At 37.6% G+C, this 24,771-nt stretch overlaps 1 protein-coding gene across 1 annotated transcript in view; it reads right to left on the minus strand.

The window, feature by feature from the left end:
- NDUFS4 (NADH:ubiquinone oxidoreductase subunit S4) overlaps nucleotides 1–24,771 on the minus strand; it is a 48,265-nt gene that overhangs the window by 17,464 nt on the left and 6,030 nt on the right. Inside the window, exon 2 of the mRNA XM_056325179.1 lies at nucleotides 10,429–10,507. Within this exon, the coding sequence (XP_056181154.1) occupies nucleotides 10,429–10,507 (79 nt within the window). The remainder of the gene's footprint in view (nucleotides 1–10,428; nucleotides 10,508–24,771) is intronic.

The raw sequence follows: 24,771 nt of genomic DNA on the forward strand, positions 1-24,771 counted from the left end.
AAAAGGCAAAAAGTAGTGTTTCAAAGTTTTAACCTGACAATAATGTCACACTAGTGCATGGTCTGCTACTACAAACAATACCGAGAAACCCTGAGTTCATGTAAACGGATGCCTGCCTTCATGGTGATCTATGTTCTCTAGTCTTTACACCTCCTCTAAAAAGAAAGTGATTTCTGTAACAGATCTTTGCCACATAGTAACAAGTGGTATACAACACGGGAGAAAACCAGGAGCAAATCCCCAATCAAGAAACGGAAATTTAAAGCAACATTGCTATTGGTGCATGCTTTTTTAGAAGAAAAGTTTCCTTTAAGAAATTACAAGCCAGACAGACAGTAAGCTGTCCCTTACTCTAATGAAAGTGTATATTCTGTGTAATATGCATGGCCTTTAAAAGTTGAAAGCAAGTGCTGAATAGTGTACATAACTTCCATACACAGCAGGTAGTGAACCAAGAAAGAACTGACACAGTTACCCACGTTAAAGAGATGCACAATTACAAACTGTATGCAGTGCTAGCATACTGAAGGTCTGTGCATGAAGGATGTTGCAGTTATTAACAGCTTAAATGTTCACTCTATTTTGTTAATTAGTGCATACAGCTTTTAAGCCTTAAAATGTGTTTTAGAAGGTTCTTTTCTAACAGTAACACAGTCATTATTCCCCAATGGATACAGGAATTGATGGGGTTTCAACTGTTTCAACATCATCAATAAAATACACAGCTTAACACCACTAGACAAAAACAGTTCCTTTAAATTCATCCATATGGTTGGTTAAAATAGAAGCTTTCTACAATCTTTTTCTAAAAAGCTGAAGCATAACTAGAATGTATTAGTGTTATTTCACAACCTGTTTTCAGTTCATTCTGCCTAGTAGTCTGTCCCTGTAATTTCTGCTTTGGCCTTTATATGCTTGGCCTTGAAGGTTATTTACACGACAGAAATCATGGTATTACACTTCCTGATAAAGTAGAGAGAAATCTGTCACCAATTAAATTCAGTGATTAGTTTTTCAGATTGAATTCAAATTTACATGTAGTGTATCTACATCTTTCCTTTCAGTTTTCTATTACTGTGAGGAAAAATAAATAAAATCAAAGGATGCTACAATGTACAATTGTGTTTACTAAACAATGATAAAGTAAGACACTGTACTGGAAACAGACACTATGGAAGAAGATAACAAACTTCTGACTTAAAGAACCAGAATTAGTTGACTCAAGAAGGCTTTCAAATGGAGTGGAGATGGCAATAAAAAATGGAAAAAATAGTTATTTATTTTTATACAGGAATATATGTGTACATCTATAAAATCAATCTGTAAGGAAAAACTATCCACTTTTCACGTTTGTAATTGGAAATAATCATGATAGCCTTAACTTTTTTAAAACATTTGCAAAATAATTGTAACATCTTTAAAGAAATACTGTATTTGGTATGTCTTATCAGCATTTTGTAGAAATTCCTTATAGCTCAGCTTCTGCCTACTTGTTAACCCAGCTTTCAGGCTAACAAGTAATAGGATAAAATTTACTTCACCATCAAGCTGAGATGTTCTTTTGCACTACTTGTAAGCCACAACACATAAAAAGACTGAGCAATTTCCCTACAGTGCATGCTTCACAACACAAGAACTAAACTGCATACTAGAACCTCAACATCAGATGCTGCCTCCATGGCCCATGTCCCCACTTAATGCAGGTTAATGTTCCTAATCTGAGAAAGCAGCCATAAAAGCAGTTCAAAGATAGCTCATAAACAAGCCATCACAAACTGTAAGTGCATCTGGTTCCATTTCATCATTCATTTTCTGAGTAGAAAGACATAGTACTGCAGAAGAGCCTAGCTCTCTTGCAGTATGACTAAGATGTTCAACGATTCCCACAGGATTATGAGGATTTCTAGACAAGGAAAGTTTTTCCCTTCTGACTTGATAAAATTATTCAGCTAGAACTTCAGAACTAGAAACAGCTTTCAAGTCTGTACATAGAACTCTGTTAGTTAGGCTAGGATTTGTGTCTTAAATCTACAACTTAGATATGCTACAGAAGTTCAGAAAGACACATTGATTGAACTGCAAGCCCTCTACAATTAATTGTACATTCAGTATTCCCAACAGGACAAGAATTCATGTGATCTACAAAAATATTTCGTAACACGGGATACTAACTTGGGTGTTCAGATAATGGCATTGTATTATGAGAACATGAAAATACTATCTAGTCTTTAAAAAGCAAAACAGCTCCAGAAATTATGTTACTTCTTACTCCTGTTGATTACTAGACTGTATCAATGGCTTTTATTCTTTCTAGCAGATTAGAAACATTGCTTATATACTTTGACTTAAAAAACCAAGTATTTGCATGTTGAATAACCCTTCGGAAGCCAGACAAACTAAACATGGTACAATGACACTCCTTTAATTTGTTTGAGCAGCCACCGTAGCAAGCTCGTCAAAACCAGTATTCTTTGATAGAAAATTAAATACGGTGTCATGAAACAACAAAAAAAAAAAATCGCCTGCATACCCTTCAAAGAGACATATTCTTTGACCCGGTGCTCCAGACTAAAGCCTTGAAATTTTTGCACAAGAATGCTGCATGAAGGAAGCCCAGACAAAACAGACACTCGAGATGTTAGAAGGTTATGTAACCTCAATATCAGGCACTCCCCCTTCCAATACCCAGCAGAGATAGCACCACCATGCACCAAAAGAGAAGGCTCTGAGACAAAGAAATCCAAATCCTTTACCCTGTCCTAAAACCAAAACAAACCTCCACAGGGATAAGAGTGCAATTGCTATCACTTATTCAACTATGTACCACTTCATACAAGGTTCTGGGCTACTTGCAACTTATGTAGTTTTCTAAACTGAAAAATAAAATTATCTCAAGCTGAACTTTAGAAATATAGCACTATTTATTGCTCTTAAAGGACAGCTGAAGGTGACGGCAATTTCTTTACTTGGACTGTCATAACTACAGAAACTTTATCGTGGAGAGTAACTTGTTGCCTGCAGCCATGCTTGCAGAAAGCTCTTTATTGGTATCCAGCCAACCAGGTTTTCTAAACCACTGCAAGCTTCATCAAACTACAATTGCTTAGAAAAACAAGTTGTAGCAAGCAGTATAGGCTGAATTGAGCTAGACTGTTCCAAGTGAAAAGGGGTTTAATTGCCAAACAGCACAATATAGTGAATTTGCAGTACTTAAAACATGTACAGAACTAGATAATCTGGCGAGTATGCACACAGCTACACCTGAGTTTGTACTGTATTTAAGACCAAATACAACTACCAGCCAAAACCATGAAGAAGAAACTGTCAAATTACTTAAATATTTAAAAAGAAAAAGAAAAAAAAAGGCAACCAAACAAATAAAACTGTTTAGAAATACATGTATGCTCTGACAGACCAGTGTTGTATACATGAAGTGACAAGGATTATCACCATCCCCAAAATCAATAAAAACTTTAAATACTAAATTTCACATTAGCTGCTTGACAAAATTAACCAACACAGTTTTTTCCCTCCTCAGAGCAGTCTTTCTTTGTTTGGGGGGGTGGGAAGGGGGCGGAGGGGAGAAAAGAGAAAGAGAGAAAAAAACTTTTTTGTAGATTGTTTTGCAGCAAAAATGCAGATTCACAAATAAACTATCAGTGATGACAAAAAGTAAAGGTGGGGTTTTTTATTTATTTGTATTTAATATTTAATATTTGACTCTATACAAAGTCCACTCTTAAATAATACACTTTTAGTAAAGCAGATGTATTTTCATTTGCATAGTGTTCTCCTTTGAGTATTTCACTTTTATTGAAATAATGCTTTTAATTCTGAAATAATTCTAGAATGTGGAACCTTGTACCCTTTGAACAGGACAACTGCCTATCATAGAGCCATACAAATAAAGCACACAAAAATTTCAAAGTTACATTCCTCATCTAAAGAGGAATGCTGTCCTTACCATCTTATATGGTAACGAGTTGAATAAATATTGTAGCTAGAGTGGTCTAAATGAAGAAAAGATTATTCTAAATTCTTCTATCCCATTAAGTTACTTTACGAACAGCTTGAACTCACCCTCAAGTAATAACCCCACAAGGGGTTAACAGCATTTTGGAAAAAAAACCCAACACAGAACATCCAGTATATCCTTATTATCTAACACACTGGTAATGCTTGGAGAATTCTTGGCTGAATAGCAGTTTCAAGAAAAGCAAATCTAGTAAGCCTGTCTTTAATAAACGCATACTTTGCCAAGTGTTTCTCTTCACCAAGTTCCAAGATCAGTTCCTATACACAATCTTCAAATGCAATGTCACACTGTCTTGCAAGTAATGTTGTGCATACTACTCCGGTTATCAGAGTAAAGTATATTATCTATTTGCGGTTCTTGGGAAATGCTGCTAGCAATGATCACACTTTAAAAAGCATATGAGGGTGGTGAGACACTGGCACAGGCTGCCCAGAGCAGCTGTGGATGCCCCATCCCTGGCAGTGTTCAAGGCCAGGCTGGATGGGGCTTGGAGCAACCTGGGCTGGTGGAAGGTGTCTGTGTCCATGGCAGGGGGTTGGAACTGGGTGATCTTTAAGGTCCTTTCTAATCCAAATCATTCTATGGTTCTATGTTAAAGCTTGATTTGCTATGCCCTTTGTTTCACAGCACTGTAGCCTATCAGGATTGAGATTTCAAGAAGTATTGTCATTCCAGCCTATTTTTCACTTGTTTGTATATTTTATTTTGAGCCGCAGTATTACCACAGTTTATTATAGTAAAGTTTATACTTCTCTAATCAAACAAAGATTATACAAGTTCATTAATTTCTAAGCCTAGCCAAAGTTGGGATTTGGATGGTGAACAATGAGTCAATACTGAAAACATTGTGTGATGTTTGCTAATAATGAAAATGATGTTTGCTTCTAGAAAAACTGGACTGGAGTGTTTCTGCAACTCTTTTGCTGAAGAGGTTCATGTTCTGAGAATTCTAATAATACAGTGCTACTCCTGGATTATCCAGTAGTAAACACAACAGACACTAACTGCTACCTCTGGACAGCCAAGAGGAAGCTGCTGAGATTCTTGATATCCATTTCACAATAGTTACTAGAATCATGGAATCATTTAGGCTGCAAAAAAACCTTGAGATCAAGTCCAATCATTCACCTAGCACTGCCAAGCCCACCATTAAATGATGCCCCCAGATGCCACATCTACACATCTTTTAAATATATCCAGGGATGCTGATTCCACCACTTCCCTGGGCAGCCTGTTCCAAGGCTTGACCACCCTCTCAGGGAAGGAATTTTTCCTAATAACCAACCCATTTCCTCTTGTCCTATTACCTCCTACTTGGGAGAAGAGACTGACACCCACCTTGCAACGACCTTCCTTCAGGTAGCTGTAGAGAGTGATAAAATCCCCCCTAAGCCTCCTTTTCTCTTCCTTTTCCAGGCTAAACAACCCCAGTTCCCTCAGCCACTCCTCATAAGACCTGTGCTCCAGACCCTTCACCAGCCCCCTGCCCATCTCTGGACACGCTGCAGCCCCTCTGCGTCCCCCTGGCAGTGAGGGGCCCAACCTGAACACAGGAGTCGAGGGGCGGCCTCGCCAGTGCCCAGTGCAGGGGGACAGCACTGCCCTGGCCCTGCTGGCCATGCTGTTCCCGGCACCAGCCAGGATGCTGCTGGCCTCCTTGGCCACCTGGGCACACGGGGGGCTCATGCCCAGCCGGCTGCCGACCAGCCCCCCCAGGCCCTTTCCCCCCAGGCAGTTCCCAGCCCCCTGCCCCCAGCCCGCAGCGCTGCAGGGGCTGGTGTGACCCACGGGCAGGACCCGGCACTGAGCCTGGTTGAACCTCACACAACTGGCCTGGGCCCATCGCTCCAGCCTGCCCAGACCCCTCTGCAGAGCCTCCTGCCCTCCCGCAGATCAACGCTCCCCCCCAGCTTGCCATCACCTGCAAACTTACTGAGGTTGCACTCAATCCTCTCATCCAGATCACTGATGAGCTTAGCCCTGAGCCCTGGGGAACACCACTTCTGACTGGCCGCCGGCTGGATGTAACTTCATTAACCCAGTCTCTGGGAGTGGCCATGCAGCCAGTTTGTTACCCAGGAAAGAGTACAGCCGTCCAACCATGAGCAGCCGGTTTCTTGAGGAGAAAGCTGTGGGAAATGCTGTCAAGGGCTTTACTCAAGCAGATAAATAACATCCACAGCCTTTCCCTCATCCACTAAGTCCACTTATTAATCTGCTTTGGCCTAGGCTGCTGCAGTATACAGCTTTTACTGCTCCTCTTGAACATCATCCAAAAAATGGGAACTTTTCCTCAAAAAAGAATTCAGATTTTCTGTGCCCAGTTTGGTGTATGCAAGTTACTTTTAATGAGTTATGTATGTGATTTCATCTACAGTCAGAAGTAAACGATCCCTCTGCTGAATTTCAGAACTGAGACTTCTGAACCATTACTGAAACAAAGGTTAATTCACAGTATATATAAAACAATTTCAAGACAGGTGCTGAAATGTCAATACTATCACTCTAGTTAGCCTGTCATGTGTGTAATAGAGTCTGTTTCTACATGTTCTCATAATGCTGGAAAAACCACTTTAGTACCATCTCAAGTGCACTTGATAGCACTGCTCTTGAATGCTTAGTCCTGAGTAGCAACTCATCCTATTTTGTCTTGGCCTGATACAGAGTAAAAACATCTGTGAGATGGTTGCAACTAACAGCTGATCCTTAGCACAGTTGAACAACGTTTCTAGTGTCTCCGCAGTGACCAAACCCTAAAACTGCCTTTGCAATATTTTTTCTCTTGAACTACAGGATATACATTATCAGTGGAATATTCTGCCTCAGAGATGGAAAGGATATTTTCTGGCAGTTGTTCTAATTTTGAAATCGGTATCATTTATCCACTACGAAAGTCCTTTTATTGGCAAATATTAGGGGGCAACTTTCACAAAAATGCCTAGCCTGTAGAAACTCCAGGCTAGATACCCACAATGCAGCGTCACCAGCCCTGACTGGGAAGCCAGTTGTGAACTGGACAACTTTTAGCTAAAACAAACAGTATTGATGTACCCTACTTAAAACGATTTAATCAAATCATAGCAATTTAAAACAGTTCAAACCCACATTTCAGACAAAACCACTGAAGCTTTTTATAATGATGATGGAAGCTATGTTATTCCATATGCATAAACAGTTAAATCATTTGGAACATTACCTGAGGGAGATTCGCTGCCGACAGCCTTTGTCCTCTATAGCCCAAATTTCCTAACACAAGCCGGGTCTTGAGAGACTATTTTTCACATAACTATTTGTCCAGACTCTTGGAATATGACCTAATTGGTGGCCAGAGATTCAAAATGTGATGCAAGAGCTTTATTTCTGTTCAGCTTTGTTCATTTTGTCTGTTATTTTCCTTGGATTTAACTATTCACTAAAAGTTATTTTATTCGATATTCACCCAAAACAGCCAGTAACTTGAGACATAGGTACCATTTCTCAGATGTGTTCTAGACAAGCTGAGCATTTAGCTCCTCTTATATTTAACAGTCCCACTTTTTCCTAATATAAAAGGTCAACATGGCCTAAACTACTGTCTCTTTTGCTATTTCATTAGAACTCATTTTTCTGTTGTATTCAACACATGCTGGGTGGCAGTAAGAAGATAACTGACAACTGGTTAATAATTCAATGTCAGGATGCTCCTCTGCCTTCTATTTCATTTGTGTTCACAAGACAAGGAACATTTTAGTACTTACAGAACCAAATGGGGCTCTAGATAATCCAAAGGAACCCCTGTTGATCAAGTTCTAGCATATGCATGTATACATAGGAATACAGGGCCTACAAAAGCACTGGAAATAGATTAACCCAACCACAATACGCAGTTAAAAGTTCTAAATAAACACAGTGTTACTCTACTAGCCTTGCAAACACCAGCTCACAGAAGAGTTCAGTTTCAAAATAAGTTACAAGAGCAGTAAGGCAAACAAGCACAACCATATCCCATTTTCCACCTGTTCTTGCTTCTTCTTTCTGATACGCACATAAAACCCATGCATAAGGTGATGTTAGGCTTTAAAAAAACCAACAACCAAACCCCAAAAAACCCAAGTATGACAAAGCCAACAAATCCATCAAAATAGGACTTAATGATTTCTAACAATAAGATTCACACATCTGGCAGTAACACAAGCAAAGGGGTCTTTTTTTAATTAAAAGTTAAATATTAACCTCTGGAATACAGTTTAGTTACAACTTGCATGGAAATAATAGTTTTATTGTGCTGAGCAACATTATTAGAAAAACAGAACATTCATGTAATGTGTTAAATTGGTTTTAATGGGTTGTAATTAATCCTATTTAAATCAGGAAATATATTGCAGCAACTTAAAATAAGTTAATACAGTACTCTACTTTTCCATGAGGTTTAATAGGTGCCCAGAGAACTTCTCCTAGTCCTGAAAAGAGTTGAAAACCACATCAAACCCCTTTGTGAAGACTTTCCTTGCTAATGGGATACAAATTTTTGTCCATTAAAAGAACATAGATTATTGGAAATTTTACAGCATTATGGAAACTACTTCAAAAACTTACTAAACCTACAAATGAAAATTTTAAAATGTTATTCTAATTTCCCATCATTTTATTTAGGGCTCTACAATAATCTGGAAAACAAAAAGATTTGCGCATCTAGAATGTGCACCAACATACTGTAGAAAAATACTATCCAGTCTGACATTTAATGTAATACTTGAAAAAAAATGAGCATAAAACAATAATTTAGATACATTACATGTATCAAAATTAAAATTACTCAACAGCTGCTACTATGAGATCTCAAACCCCAGCCCCAGCAACTATGATACGAGTGTCGTCTATGACAGAAATACCCACTTAACTTACAATTCATTTACACTAACACTAAGAGAACAGAATAGTTGTATTTCAAATCAGTATCACTTTAACTCAACTGGAAGTGTAAACCGTCATAGATAGACAGGGTAATGTACAACCCTAACTTAGGATAATGTACATTTAAATACAAAACAGAAGATAGAAGAGTATTTATTTTGTGGGTTTCTCTTTGCACTGTAGCCTCTTTCAGATCTATGTATTCATCACCTGAGGTCACAATAGGGAAATATGATACTGTAAATTCAGGCATTATAAAAATGCTATTTAGATGATTTTTTTTTTTATGTTAAAGAACAGTGCTACAATAATCAAACTCATTCGTAATTTGTTTAGGGAAATGTAGGTCTACTGACTTGGAGAATCTTATTTACATAGTGACTCACAAACCCCTATCCATTAAATGAAATTTCCTGAATCCCAAGTTATGCAACTAGATTAGTAAGACAATCCCATTCACTAGAATACAGCATTATTTTTTTCCCTGATTTTTAAACCTAAAATTATACTATTACTTCCTAAAATCAGAAAAAAAGCTTACGTAAAGAACTGTATTTTTTTACCTGTGAGTAGGTTATTATTGCTACATCTACATTACAAAGCATGAGAAAAAAAAGCCCTAAAGAGTAAAGTAGGTGTGTTTTTTTCCAATAGCCTGTTAAACGTTAACTAGATTGTGACAGCTGACATTACAAATTTTCGATTTATAAATACAAATTCAAAATATTTCTCAAGTAGTTAATATAGCTTTAGGAATACAAGGCACTACATACAATATGAACTGTCTGGTATATATGATGGGAATATTTTTTTTCCCCTGAAGATTCAAAAGTGATTTGAAAACCAATGAAAAGCATGCTTCTGCTGTGATGCATTCCCCCTCAGAAGTCTTACAAAAATTATACTATTGAATAATGTAAACATAAGTGTCAGGTTGCACCTAGAGTAACAGACCACACATTATGGAAGAACTTACAAGAAAAGATTGCCAAATTTCTGATCTGCTACTGATTAGCAGAAGAATGTTATGCATTTGTTCCTAGTTGTAATCTAACCTTCATGCATATTCAAAAGCTAAAGTATATGTGCATAGTAACAATAATCTTGCATGCTGCTTCTTTGCACAGTTCCTTTAATAAAATGGGTCCTAATGAAGATAGTTTCAAGAATCTGGCAAATAATGTATACTTACATATCCAGATTTCAAAAAGAACAAACTGTTATAAATTACAGTTCATATTGATCCTTGGCCATGATATAATAATAATAATAAACAAGGTATTCATCATTTTATATTGCTTAATACTTTGAATTCCGTATTGCCTTCACATAGTTACGTTTTACTAATGCTCCTCTTAAAAATGTATGAAGCATTGTTGCTTTGTAGTTCCAATTTATACAGCTTTCCTAGAAGAACGCAGAATACCATACTGAATGTCTATTGTGCAAAAATAACCCTGAAGGCTGTATCATAGCAGTATGCAGTAGAAAACCCTTACCAATTTTTCATCAACTGTGATGAGTTGCGTGTCTCGAGTTTGGTCCTGTGCCAGCCGCCATGTGGAAGTGCTCAGTGACCTGCGGTGCAAGACTTGAAGTTAAAAAATGATTCATGCAATGAGAAAATAGAGGCAGACAAATCTTACATAAACAAGTTACTTTAACAATATCCGTCTTGTAAAAAAAATTGAAGAGGGAGAGATGAGGGCACAAAAATCCTTTTTCTCCCCAATTAGTTCTGTCTGCTGAGTTTTTGGCAGACTCCCACTTAGCAGTTCACAACAGGCTGCACTTTATGTCAGCCTACAGGCTCTCTGTCACAGACAGACTGCCAGTGGCAAGGACTGTACTACTCTATATGAATGTACAGTAGCTGGTTTGTCACGAACAGACAGAAAAATACAAGGCTGCTGCAAGCATTCTGGAACTCCGATCCTTAAAATGATGGCATCAAAGGAAAAAAATCCTCAATCTATTTGTAATGGTAAAGCTCCAGTTCTACACTTTAACAACAGAACATTAACAAATTAAAAAACAAACAAACAAAAAAAAAAAACCAACAAAACCAAAACAAACCCTAAGCTGAGAATTCAAACAAAATTTTCTGGGTTTGAGTGGGAAAGCTCACAAGTATTTTCTTCATCACTAGATCAGTATTGGTCAGCTTATTTGTTTCCAAGAAATATGATTAATCTTCTTGCATAACTACTAAACCTGTAAGGTACATATGGAAACACAGAATCCAATTCCACATTAATGATTTAAGAAGTAAAATCTCCCTTCATTTGCATTGTCACTAATGTCAGGATTGGGCCCTCCGAGTATATATCATCTTTTGACAAAATAATACAACAGTGAGTGAAACAAGCCAAAAAGCCCAATTCCCTGAGCTAAGAATGTGCGCCACATTAAATTAAGGTCACTTTAAACAAATAAGGCACAAAAAAGCAAAAATACAGACATGAGAACAGTAACAGGGATGAAGCCCACTTTCATTTTGACTGTTCTTCAGATGATTACCTACTTTGGAAAGCCAGGCATGCTTGCAGATGCAAATGAACTCTGAGATTTTGCCTATGGGAACTTACAACCATACTGCTAGTAATTTAACCTATTCGTAATTTTTATCTAATTTTTGAGGAAAGCATCCATAGATGCCTTTAAAAACAACACAGCTTTTAAAGCCAAATTCCAAGACTTCCATAAAACCTGCAATACTATCCAAACTAACCCTTCCCCACATAAACTGTAACTGTTAAATAGTCAATAAAATGAAAGGTGTTTCAGGGCCAGATAACTTGCACACAATCATTCAAAACTTGTAGACTTAAAAAATCATTATCTTCTACCACATTATACTAAACCATGGAAACATGGAAGACCTAACTGGGGAAACAGTCTCCGTAACACATGCATCTGCCATGTCTTCTGATCTCAAATCCCCCCCCCCCCCTAATTTTTGTTGATTCTGGTGAGAATGCATTTGAAGATATGAGCTTGATCATTTAATTAATCTAGCTGCACTGGATTTAACACAGTAACTAAATAAGAATTCAATTTTCAGGCAATATTAGCATGGTAAAGTTTTTAGTGGGTAAAACCTACACTAGACAGGAATTTGAAATCAGTGACTGAAGAAAGCCACAAGAATCTTACAAAACTAAGCAAATGGAATGAAGTTCAGTTCAGTAATATTTCAAATGCAGATCTCCTCAAATCCATACTTCTAACACAGATTACAGTCTACTAAATTACCTTCCATCCGCCAATAACAACTTAAAAAAATCCCCACATCATGAAAAACTAATTCAAAGTACAAAGTTTACAATATCACCCAACTTCGTGACATGGACAGACACATCTATTCTTGTTTAGAATCACAAAACCCACCAGAAGGGTATTCTGAAGAACAAGATGGAAGTTTTCAAGCATAAGGGAGCACAAGAATTTCATAAACATCAAAATGATAACTACCATGTTAGCTTAGAATCTCTGTCCCAGAGAGCTTTTGGTTCAACACAGCTGTTATTTTTTAATTTGAACATGTAAAAAAATACATCATAAAAACACAACAGACAGATACTGCAAAATGCTACAAGAAATGGCTCTTAGATGTCCTTATTCAAAAACACGCCAGAGCAGTTATCCTAAATCAGAACAGGAGCATTATGCTTGAGTTCCAGTGGTAAGCAGCTGAAGCCACAAAATTTAAAACCTTAAACAAGGCAAAACCATTGTTACAGGAAAATCAGTTTCTCCCCCGCTCCAGTAATTTTAGTATCGAAGTATTATTCTGCAGCTATTCTAGAACATCACATGATACAGTGTTCAGCACACCTCTTAATATATGGCCAAAACAGGACATTGGATTATGCAATCAAAATGGTCCTTTCTGGATAGAAAATCATCTAAACTATGAAACAAGAAGTTCGATGAACCTTGCTCTGTGGAGAGGTCTGATGACTATGTAAACATTTGAATATGCCATGATTTAAGCAATAGGGTAATCAGAATCACGGATTTTCTTCTAATGTGTATGACATTTGGAACAGATTTTAGCACAATTCAGTTTGCATTTGGCTGTTTTGTGTTGTTGTTTGGGGGGGGGTTGGTGTGTGTGTGTGTGTTTATTTTTTGATTTGGAAAAGCATTAATCAGCTTTGCAAAGTATAAGCGCCATGCCCTTCCAAAATTATTTCCACTCAGCATTACGCCATTTGAAATTGTTTTTCCTCAGATGATTGCTCATTTTGGAAATTTCTGTAATTGCAGGAAAAAATTAAATGTTTTTCATATCATTACAGTTGATAGGGAAGAGCAGGGTAAAAATCCCACCAGATCAAAGGTGAGCAGAATCTCTCTTAGATGCCTCTACACTGCATGCAGAGGGAGCTGATTTTTTTGCACAAGATGTCTCTGTCAGCTGGGATAAACTGCAAGGCATCACACCTTACAGCTGGTCCATGATGTTTCAGCTCTTCTACAAAAGCAGGCAGATAGTTTACTAACCTGTCAACTTCTGCTCCTCTTCATCATTTCTCAAAGCCCTTTCTCTTGACTACAGCATTCTGGAAAAAGCCCAACTGTTACTGGAATTTGCAGCCTTGTACATTTCTTAAATGCCCAGCCTTCTGCCATCCCTGGATTGCAATGAGTTGGAAAGAACATACTTTCCTTAAGAATTTCCTATCTGAAAAGTGCTTGAAAACTGACATTTGGACTAGACTAGGAATGTGAACTGTAAGTCCATGGAGGTCTGGCTGTGTAAAAATACATAAAACACCAGTTTTGCTTTAAATGTGATAGGTTGCTGGTATTTCCATTTGTTGCATCTCTCATAGGAAAGTAACCTGGAGAAATACCAGCAACTCTGAAATACTACTATTTCAAAGTTAATAGAAAGTGTTACTTGATTCCCAGAGCACTTGTTTAATTTTCAACAGGTTTCACTGCAAGTTTGTCCCTAATGTCAGGCACTTAACTGAGAAGATAATCAGTAAACAGATCTCTTACGCACAATCCTCCCTTTTCAAATTCCCACAACTACAAGTATCATTTCGTCACTCAAGTTTCCCCTTAGAAATTGTATAAACTTTACAACATTTCTTTTACCTTCAAATTAAATGAATATGCCATCTAAATCACTCAAGTGACCATTCAATGTAAATCTTTTATTCTGTGCTCAACAGTAAAGTAATTCTCACAAAATTCCCAATACCTTTGCCTTTAGGTAGCTTTTGTGACAGATAAACTTACAGAAGTATAAAACATACTGTTTACAGTTCCATTCTCACAAGGTTCTCCTCCTTTCTTCTACTACTGACCTCCAGAAAGGTAATCTGCTTTCTCCCTTTCTCTTTGTAAGCAATATGGGTCCACATTATCCTGTTTTGCCTTTTTGACTTCTTACGCATTATTTTTTTTCCTGTCAAAAAAGATCTTGGCATGAGGCCTTAAAAGCAGGAAGTTCCATTTCTTACCCTGTTCCAAGACCACTCAAACTCTGACTTAAGATTACTGTACGCAGAATACTTTAAATAATAATAAATAGCAGTGATAGAATCCTAAAGTTCAGAAACTATACAGAAAGTTTTACGTGTAATAGTTAGCAATAATAAACCCTGATACCTTCTAGGCTCATTAATGTCCCATTCAAAACACGTATCAGACAAACTTCCCTCACAGTTACTATCTAATAACAGTGTGACAAGACTCCAAGCTGGCCACAGCTCCTTTGTGGATCTGCCCAAACATCTATCTTATAGTGAGCTCCCTAGTGATGAAGAAACAAGCTTTTAAATGTAAAAGCCTGGCTTGATTAGAATAGTTAGCCTTTTCAATCAAAAATACTTCAAATTTACACAGACAAAAATAAAATTAAGGTTTATTTTGAAAAGTCACCTATGTCCTTCATGATCTTGCTGATACTTTCCCACAGTATCCTACATTAATGTATGTGACTAATCCAATCTGTAGCTTCTTGGATTATAACCAACCCTTCACAAGGTCTTCTAGTCCCTAAAAAGTTTTTCTTTCATCAAAGAGAACCGGGTGTATGGCTTGTAAAGATGCCACACTTAGTCCACAGTAAATGTGGATGTCTTCTATACTGTGTAGAGAGACATGAGCAGAAATCTGTCAAAGACTATACTACATGGTGTTCTTATTAAATACTTGTAAAAACACTCTCACAATAGCTCAATGACATGGAATGAATTAATGATCACTACTAGTGAAAATATGAATTTGTAGAGTTAAAAATTTTCTATAGGTATTGGGCAACCTGGAAAAAAAATAATGTTGTGATCATCTAACCATGTGTCATCCACAAGAAGCATGTGCTCCCACCATTATATGCTGTTCCAGCAAAGTCACAAATGGGTTCATCTCTGCTACACAAATGGAGGGGTCCATTGAGAAGCTGCTGGAAGCTCTCCAGTCCTATGCCACAATATTCACATCAGTATCAGGTCTCTTGACCATCTTATCCCACTGTGGGATAAGGACATAACAAGGTTCCTTGTTGCAGGGGATGTATTTATGGCTTCTTTTCCCTTGTTATGTTAGAGACCCCAGCTCTGTTGATGCCATTAGCCAAGCTCTGTTGAACTGGAGAAACCAAACAGTAAAAAAAAGAACAGTGAAAGTATTTTGTGATATCAGGATGTAGGATATTAAGGCATTTGATGTGAACGTTTATCTTGGTAGTTTTGGATATCTGTAGTCAATCTCTAAAATTCAACAAACTTGAACTTCTTAAGTATCTGCTAAATAACTTACGCTTAACCCTATACGATATAAATGGAAGTCTTACAGAAGAGAATGCCAGCCACAGAGCCTCTGGAAATGCCACGAAGAATCCTCCACAAGCCTAATGGAAGGCAAGAAGCTGCCATATTTACAAAGCACGAATTTGCCGTCCACAAAGAGCAATGATGTGACTAGCGTGTTACATAACACAGAGATGCAAACACTCATATTTACCTGACCTAATTCAGTAGCTCAGATTTAATCCATTGCACAAAAATAGGCTTCTTAACCTTTGGCAACACGTGTGACTGTTTGATCTATTAGCACCCCCTTTTGGTCAACTGTTGGAGACATGTTAAAGAAAATCAGATATCGCAGCACAGGTAATCAGATCACAACACAGAGATGAAGCAAATCCTTGATGAAAACCTCACGAGCCTCATGAAGAATGAGGGCAGTCATTAAGAAGTAAGTCTAAATGCTGTTTTAACTGTTCTCATACTGAATGATCAGGGCACCAGTAGGTGTGGATATACATACACGCAGAAGCAGAAGCCGTGATGAACCATTCAAAACCTTGAACAGATTCTTAGAAAACCAACCTTTTTTAATATTATGGCATTTATCAGGAATAATAAAAGCTTCACAGCATACAGCCACCATAATGACATTAAATTCTGAACAAAAAGAACATGGAAACACTGCCAGCTCAGAACTTCCACAGCATCCAACCTAGCCACACGCTGCAATTAAGTAGACTAAAACCAAATCAGTATAATGTTCTGCCATGTAAAATACAGACATTAATGACTGCCTGTTATATGATGTTGAATACAGTACAGATCACGGAATGCAGCCCCCATATAATGTGTTTTATAAAGACAGCTTGTAAAGTTGAACTTGTGAGAGATGAACTCTAAGTGGAGTGGGATAATAGTTCCTCGGTATTAGATTCACAGTTGTAATTAAAGTGATAAAGACCTAACAGAGTCAATGGTATTTTATTTTTACCAGGATACATTTATTATTCCTATTACATCCCAGCATAAACAAACTATGAAATATAATGCCAAATACTGCCTGTGGAGACCATGTAGTTCTATTTTGTAGTGTGAACTGCAGGAATATACAGTTACATTCTCAGGCAATATTGACACATCGTAATTCTTCCTTCACCTACAAAATGATGTTAAATTATAAACACAGTAAATTACATTTCTGAATGGATGAAAGGAATGCCTATTTATTTAATTTAAACTACTGAAATTTCTATATTAAGTGGCAAAAAAGATCAAAATTGATAACAGAAATTTATTAACACTGCTTCTATGCAAAATGTGTATACATATATATTCCAGGTATGTGGAAAACAGGGCAGGAACTGATTGCGCTTTTGTTAGGCAAATGTGCATTATTAAAAGAAGCAATGGTCATATAAAGGTACTGAAACATGAAAATAACTTTAAGCATTTGACTTGTGACTTGTAATTCAGTGTGCATCTTCAAAGCTAAATTTTCTGTTCAACTGCCTTTAGAAACATTAAATGAGTTATATCTTCAAGTAGTAAATATTTAAGTAGAAAAGAATCAAATTTTAGTTATTTTATGTTCTACTTCAATTATCTTATGGATAGGAAAACGTTATTGATGTATCTGCAGACAACCAAGGTATCAACTGAACCACAGCACTATGCAAACATAGCCATAGTCCTTCCAGAACTACTGCAGGACCAGAGCAGTATAGCTGCTCCCGGCACCCCAGTTAAGTCCCAGGACAAGTGTCAGCTCTCTTAAGACACAGCTTGACTTGCCCACCATCAGTTTCCCGCATTCAACCGGCTTTCTAATGGTCAACAAAGATGAAGATTAGCTCTGACTTAGTGCCAAGCCTGCACTGCCCCCAACTTAAACAGGCCCCCTCTGAGCTGCTCTCCAGCTAGCTAATTGAGCTGACACCATTTCGCACACAACAAAGGCAAGCACAACCCTTCAGAAGGCTCTGCAATAGCCATACAGTAAGCACAGGCCCATTCAACCTACTCCCGCAGAGCTATATGAATGTCTCCACTCTGCTTTTTAGCATTGTGCCTTGTAGCAGCATTAATAAGGTGGGTACATGCATGGCACAAGCATATACACGATGAAAATAGCTTCAGCTGAGGAACAGTTCAGGCAAAAAGCACAGAGCTAGCTTGGGTTCAAGCTGCACATACTGAAACAGTTCTCTGCAAGTCCCAGGCTGACAGCAGACTGTTTCTGCATGTGCTTGGATGCAAACTCTGTCACTTACCTGCAACTAAACTTCTGAACAAAGTCATACCAGTGCTTCTAGACCCTCATATGCATGAGATTCAAAGTATGCTAGTGGTCTCCCCCAGATTACAGCAAAGAGACTGAAAACGGGTGAAAGGGGCTTAGCATGCTAAGAATAAAATGACCCAAAATTATTTAAATACTTTTGTCATAAAAATTATAAAACTTTTAATAAAAGGTGATCTGATGTACTACTTTTACAGCAGTAGAATACATAATTTATAAGATGTCCAACTGCTGCCAGGTGACAGGAATTCTGAACTACTGCCACCTGTACAGTTGCTGATCAGCAATTTCATGACACACTACTCTCCAAACGAGAAGATCTAATCTTAGAAATCAGCCTCAAAATCACAATCCGAGAACAGCAGGTTCCCTTGTGAACCAGTGGAAACCTCTTGCAGGCGCGTCAGCTGAAAAGCAAATACTAGAAACGCTGCAAAGCCCATATCAACTATCAACTGAATTTTATGCATCTGGTTAGAAAGCCTAATAAAGTTAAAAAGGAAGAGGGAAAAGTTACGTAGGGAGTAAATACAAAATAAACAGGTGACATATTTGCTCTGATTGTGCTTTCTAAATGTCAAACTTCTCCCCCCACACACACATTAAGGCATTCATACAACTAGACAGTAACTATAAACTGTGCTCTCTTTATAGTAAGAACAACAGAAGTCAAAGGGTTTAATTCCAAAACTGTGAGGAATGAAACTAATGTTCCACTACCCACCTCTGTCTTAGGGAAGTTTATGCATTTTGAACAAGAGCCTTTGAATCATGTAACATTAAGCAAAAAAAAATTAGTAAAGATTCCTCTGTGTTTGCAAACTGGTTTATGGCATAGTATGGTCCTGTGTTTCAGCCTCATCCTTTCCTCTTTATTTAGCCTTTCTATCTGACTGCAGTTGTAGGCTTAAGTAATACTTATTCTAATTACCTAAAGTAATAGCAATGTCTGTAAAACATGGCATATAAACAAAGGCAACTTCTTTCTTACATATATTTAATGCCCTCAAACAATTGAACTTAAACTACTGAACTAAACCATGGTACAAAAAACAATCCTATAAAGTGATACTGGAAAACTACATCTTGGTTTATAATGGTTAAAAAAAGTCCATGAAGCTATTTGGCTAGTAAGCCTCAGGTGTTGGGCAGCTATGAAAAAATGTATTTAAGACCAATCTATTGATTTGTGTTTGTAGTACTTTGTAAAAGCCACTTAAGAGGCAGGCAAATCCCTCACAAATGGAATGCAACATACAGAAGCCGGTCACTTCCAGAACCGCATGCTCTCAGCAGCTGTTCTAGATAAGAATGGGATAATATAGCTAATATTACTGTGTACGATTTTATGGCACCTTTGCTTTGTCAGCTTTCATAGAATCACAGAATGGTTTGGGTTGGAAGGGACCTCAAAGATCATCTAGTCCCAATCCCCCTGCCATGGGCAGGGACACCTTCCACTAGTCCAGGTTCCTCAGAGCCCCACCCAACCTGGCCTTTAAACACTTGTCTCAGCCATTTTACTCTTCAATTTCCTTCCCAACATTAAGCTTTTGTCCTCAACTCCTTTTTGAACTGTTGCCGTTCCACAGTTATCAGGTACCTTGGCTACTCTCCTTTGTATCACACACCTTAATCACACCACAGCCCATTTGTTAATTCTTCTGCCTATCCACATCATTCCTTTGTTGGCATATTTCCAACTTCCTTTTCACACACCTCTGAGTGGAACAACCCCCATGGTATCTCAATAGATCTTTGCCTACTGAGTTACATGCAGAGAAGATAGCATCTTACAAGAAAGAATATAATCTGATTTTTCAAGTCAGCTTCTGCGCTAACATTAACAGTCTGAACACAAACTCTGTCAGACCATGCCATCAGGACCCTACAGGCACTAACAGGTCTTAACGGCCCTGACCAGCCTCATCCAGGGCCTCCATGACCACCCCCTGCCTGTGGCCCTGGAGCTCCATTTAAGCTCAGCTCTGGATCTTCCACCCTTGCCTAAGCGACATCATTAAGTGTATCTGCCTCTAGCCCTGGCTCTGGCTCCTGTCTCTCAGCCTGGCTAGACCCCTCACCCAAGCTGCAGTATGACTCCAGTCCTGTTCAGACCCTGTTGCCTGGATGGACTTCAGAAACACGTTGCAGCTTGTCTCCAAACATGTCTCTTTTGCTCCTGAAAGGACTCCTCAGACAGACCCTGGACCTCACTTATGACTGCTGTGTCTGGGACGGTTGATGGACCCCTATAACCAGCACCCAGCTGTCCTCATGTACAGATGCTCTAAGACTGTGCACTGGTCATGAGGGCACTGTGCCTGCTGGGATCAGGCTTGGCTTCCAGCTTGCCTTACTTACCTTCAGGAGCAGCCAGCCTTTGCTGCTCCAGACTCGTCACTAGTCATTAAATCCACATCAAATTCTAGGGAGATTGGAGTGTTTCCAGTGTATGCAACATATTTACACTTGTTTTTCAGCCTCATTACTTTGAAACAAATGCACAGGACTTAATTTTTATGTAATCTCTCTATAATGACCAATTCTAAAACTTATCTCTTTTTTAAAAAAGATACTAAACACACAGGTTTTTTGTTGTGAGTACCAGTGTGATTAATTAGCTTCTACAATACACATCTGTCTTTAGCTTAAAACAAATGGTTGGCTGCAATGTAAGCAACATATGCAAGTGTCTCCAAGTCTTAAAATATTACCACATCAGAACTTTTAAGTGCTATTCTACGTGCAAGTGCAACTAACAATTACAAGGCACTAGTTTTGGGGGTGGGTGGGGGAAATCCTTTATTCTAGAGGGTACTGTATCAGCATCTGTAGTCTGATGAAGGATAAATTATTGTACATTAGAAAAATAATGTAATGAAACTACCAAGGTACTTAAATGACATCCACTTTAAAATAAAGCCTGAGTGCCCTGCTGTTCCATCACTATCCTACTTCATTTTTTCCCCATTTATCACTGTTTATTAACATAAACACACCTTACAAGCATATTTGGAGAACTCAACCCGGGGAATAAAAATAACCTCATCAGTTTACCCTATTTGTGTGTTCCCTTATATGCTGACCTTCTCCTCCTCCACTGGTACTACTCTTTCTTTTTTCTAGTCTCTTTTCATATTCTTACTATCTGAGCAGCTATTAGCTCCCTGAAAGGAGACTCCTAGCCTTGCTATTGCTCACTCTTTTCTAAAGTGGAATAAACCCTTAAGGCAAAACTGGTGTTTCAAATGCAAACCTTATTCTTGAATTCCAGTTCAGACAACAACATTTGGATTATTTGTCTCTTTCTCCAGTAGGCACAATCAACACTGACATATGGCAAAACATCACGGCTGCAGAATTTCACTTCAAATAACTTAAGCAGCACATACAAATACTCCTTGAATACATGACAGAAAAGTCAAAGCTACTGCATGAAGAGCTCTGCTGTTTTTTCCCTTCATTTAAAATACAGTGGGTTTACTGAAAGCAGTAAGCGTCTTGTTTATTCTTGGGTCTTTAAATAGCCACAAAATACATCTCTGGTTTTATAATGAAAGACAGTACTTCTGAACATTACTGACATCAGATACAACATCCAGAAAAATCTCTACTTAAAATTACTGAAAAATACAGAAAAGATGGAAAGTTAAACAGTTATCCTCTGCAACAAAATTCTGGCTTGGACTTTAATACAAATGGCATCACCAACAATACTTTAGTAGACTGACAGCAAATGACATCAGAAGTATTTACATATAAAGTATACAGTCAAAAAAGATAGGTCTTCAAATATTTCCTATAAAATACATCAAATCTGTTATTTAAAACATAATGAATAGAAGCTGTTTACGAAATCTTTCATGTTAACACTCCAGGAATAAGCAGCTGTAAGAATTGTTTGCCCACACACATTCTGGAGCTGCCTACAGTCTGTCTAGTTGAGTCAGAAGCTAATTTACTTCCTCAACATCAGTCACAGGTCAAGGGAATATTAAGAGAGACAGAAATTCCTGCAACTAGAAAGTGGCTTGTTAACAAAACAGTACCTATACATACTGTTATACTGTCAGGAGGAAACAACTGCACTTTGAAACTCAGACAGAAATACACCATTCATTTCTTAGGAAATACAGAAACATGCATACACCATTCATTTCTTAGGAAATACAGAAACATGCATTATAAAGAAGGTAATGTTAAGTTTTTGGCCTGCCTCCTGCTAGCTTAACAGTTTTATTAGAAACAATAAAAGATGTGATCTTAAAAGACAGTTTGGAAGTATACTTTGTAACACACAGAATCAAATTCTTACAAAAGAATTTAAAAACCTTACCAAAATCCACTGCATTGTCATGAGAATTAAAACATGTACATAAATAAAATATATAAATTATACAAACTTACTTAAACTATGAGTATAAAAAGTTTTTTAAAAACTTGAGGGTTTTTTAAACTTTGTGAGGAGGTTCAAGCTTGCCTGCTAACTGTATAAGCCTCTCAGCATTTCAGTCTCTTGTAACAGACAATTTTATCTATGGCAGATGATTTGGCCAACAGCAGAAAAATCAACAGCAGCCTGGAAGGGTGGGGTATGTTTAATTTCTAGCTTTTCTTAAAATACTAAAAAATTTATGTCATGCCTTATGATAACAAAACAAACAAAAAAGGCAAACAGGCATGGTCCACTTTTAAAGAACCAAACAGGTGCAAGTTTAAGAACAGTTGTTTTACTACATCACAGAGAATTGCATAAATCATAGTAACTATGAACTACGATATTGCCTGTATCTCTAGAAATTTACCTTATGCCTAACACTGTTTTCAAGCATGCTTACAGCTCAGATTCCTTTTAAAACAACAACCTGACGGAAACAGTCACAAGGTTGGTGATGATGAGAAATTATTACTATACTAAATAGATGATTTGTCCATAGAATATTATACAAAGACGTCAGCAAAAGCAACATTCAAAATTGAGAATACAGATAAAAGCTGAAAGTATCAACCATATTAACTGTAATTGGTGTTTCCACCCTCAATATTCATCAATATGCACTTAAAAACAGGCAAGATCTCCCACAGTGCCACAGAAGACCTATCACATTGGTCTAATACACCAAGAGCTATACAATAGTTTAATTTCCTACTGTTGATTTTATTTGCATTTATCTCCTGCCAAAACCAGAGGTATTGGATACTGTTTTGCTTGTGTCTAGCTGTGAGTGAAAGGCCAAAGCAGCACTGTACTGAGGCAGATGGTATAAAATTTGCAAGTTACTTTGGGCTTTGGAATTTAACAACTTCTGAATCTCACTCGTGCATTTTGATTGTGCCTGCTTTTGTGCAGAACAGCTTTGAAAGCGACCGTTCCCATCAGTCAGAAATACAACCCATTCCAACTTTCTCCTGGGCTTTTCCAACCATATAAAAATATTGCATCAAGTTCATATGTGTAATGGAATAACATGGTTAACTGAGCTGTAATGCTCAAACCTACATTAAAGCAACATCAAGGTCATTTTTATAACCCAAAATATATTATTTTCCCAGTATGAGTTAAATCTGCTAAATAGTATATATTAAGCTACCACCACTAAGGCAAATTTTATTATTTTGTTAACACAGATTTGAAATTCTATCTATTGACAGCTGGCATTCAGATTTGCCTTCTCCATGTATTCATACGGCATTTCATAATCTTTCTTTCAATTTATTCATTTGAAAAAACAAAAAGGTGCTTTAAGATACATTTCTGCTAAACTTCAAGATACCAGATATTTGGTATTAGGAAATAACAACATGAATTTCCATTAAAAAAGTTTTGGGTTTTGTTTTGAAAACCAAGTGAGCGTCATTTTCAAACACAGTGTCAGAAGCTAATTTAAATTGTTTAGTCCCTGAAGAAAAGTATTAGGTCCATCTACTTTGGGATACTAGTGCCAACAAGCTTCATCTCTACCCTCCAAGGCTTTTGTGTTTGGGGTTTTTTTTCTCTTTTGGTGGGGATTTGGAGTTTTATTCATATCTCCGTTCTTCTTCTGATCTTCAAAGTAGAGAGAAGATTATTAGGTTCTCAGACCAGTAGATTTATAGGAAAAGTTATTCTAACATGCAATAATCCTTTTTTTAATGCTGCACCAAACTTTAGGTAAAGTGACCTGTAGTTCTGAGCCCACAATGACTAGTTGCACAGAGCTGGTAAGAAGAGCTTTCAGCTGTTCTAATGCAGAAGCAAGCACGTCACTTATTTACTAGTTATCTTTCAAGACAGAAACAGCTTAAACGTTTGTCTGTTTGTCTCTATTGCTGAAAAGACTGTCATTGCTTCCCCTTTGGGTTTCTAATTCTGAAAGTGAAGGAACGAAATGTATTAAAATATGTAACTCCGTAGCATATGTCCAATAAGGAACAGCAATTTAAGAAGCCTCATCAGGAACATTTTGCAGTCATAATGCCTGCTCTGCTTACTTCTCCACAACCACTTTAGAAAAACAGCCATTTCCAGAACAACACCTCTCTCCCTTGCCCCCATGCTCAAACTCTGGTTCTCCTACCCTATCTCCCCCTTCTGCCCCTCTTACATATTTCTACCTCTTCCTCACCTAGACCAATACTGAAAGTACCTGAATGTTAAGGCACATTATGGGCGTTCCATACAACTTTAAGAGTAAGAATGATCTGGATCTTAGCTCACTAGAAGTTGTGAATTAGAAGAAAGCTAAACTACATGATACATGGAATTTTTTCACTTTTTCATTTCTCCAATC

This window comes from Falco biarmicus, chromosome Z (assembly GCF_023638135.1).
Source record: "Falco biarmicus isolate bFalBia1 chromosome Z, bFalBia1.pri, whole genome shotgun sequence".
Lineage (NCBI taxonomy): Eukaryota > Metazoa > Chordata > Aves > Falconiformes > Falconidae > Falco > Falco biarmicus.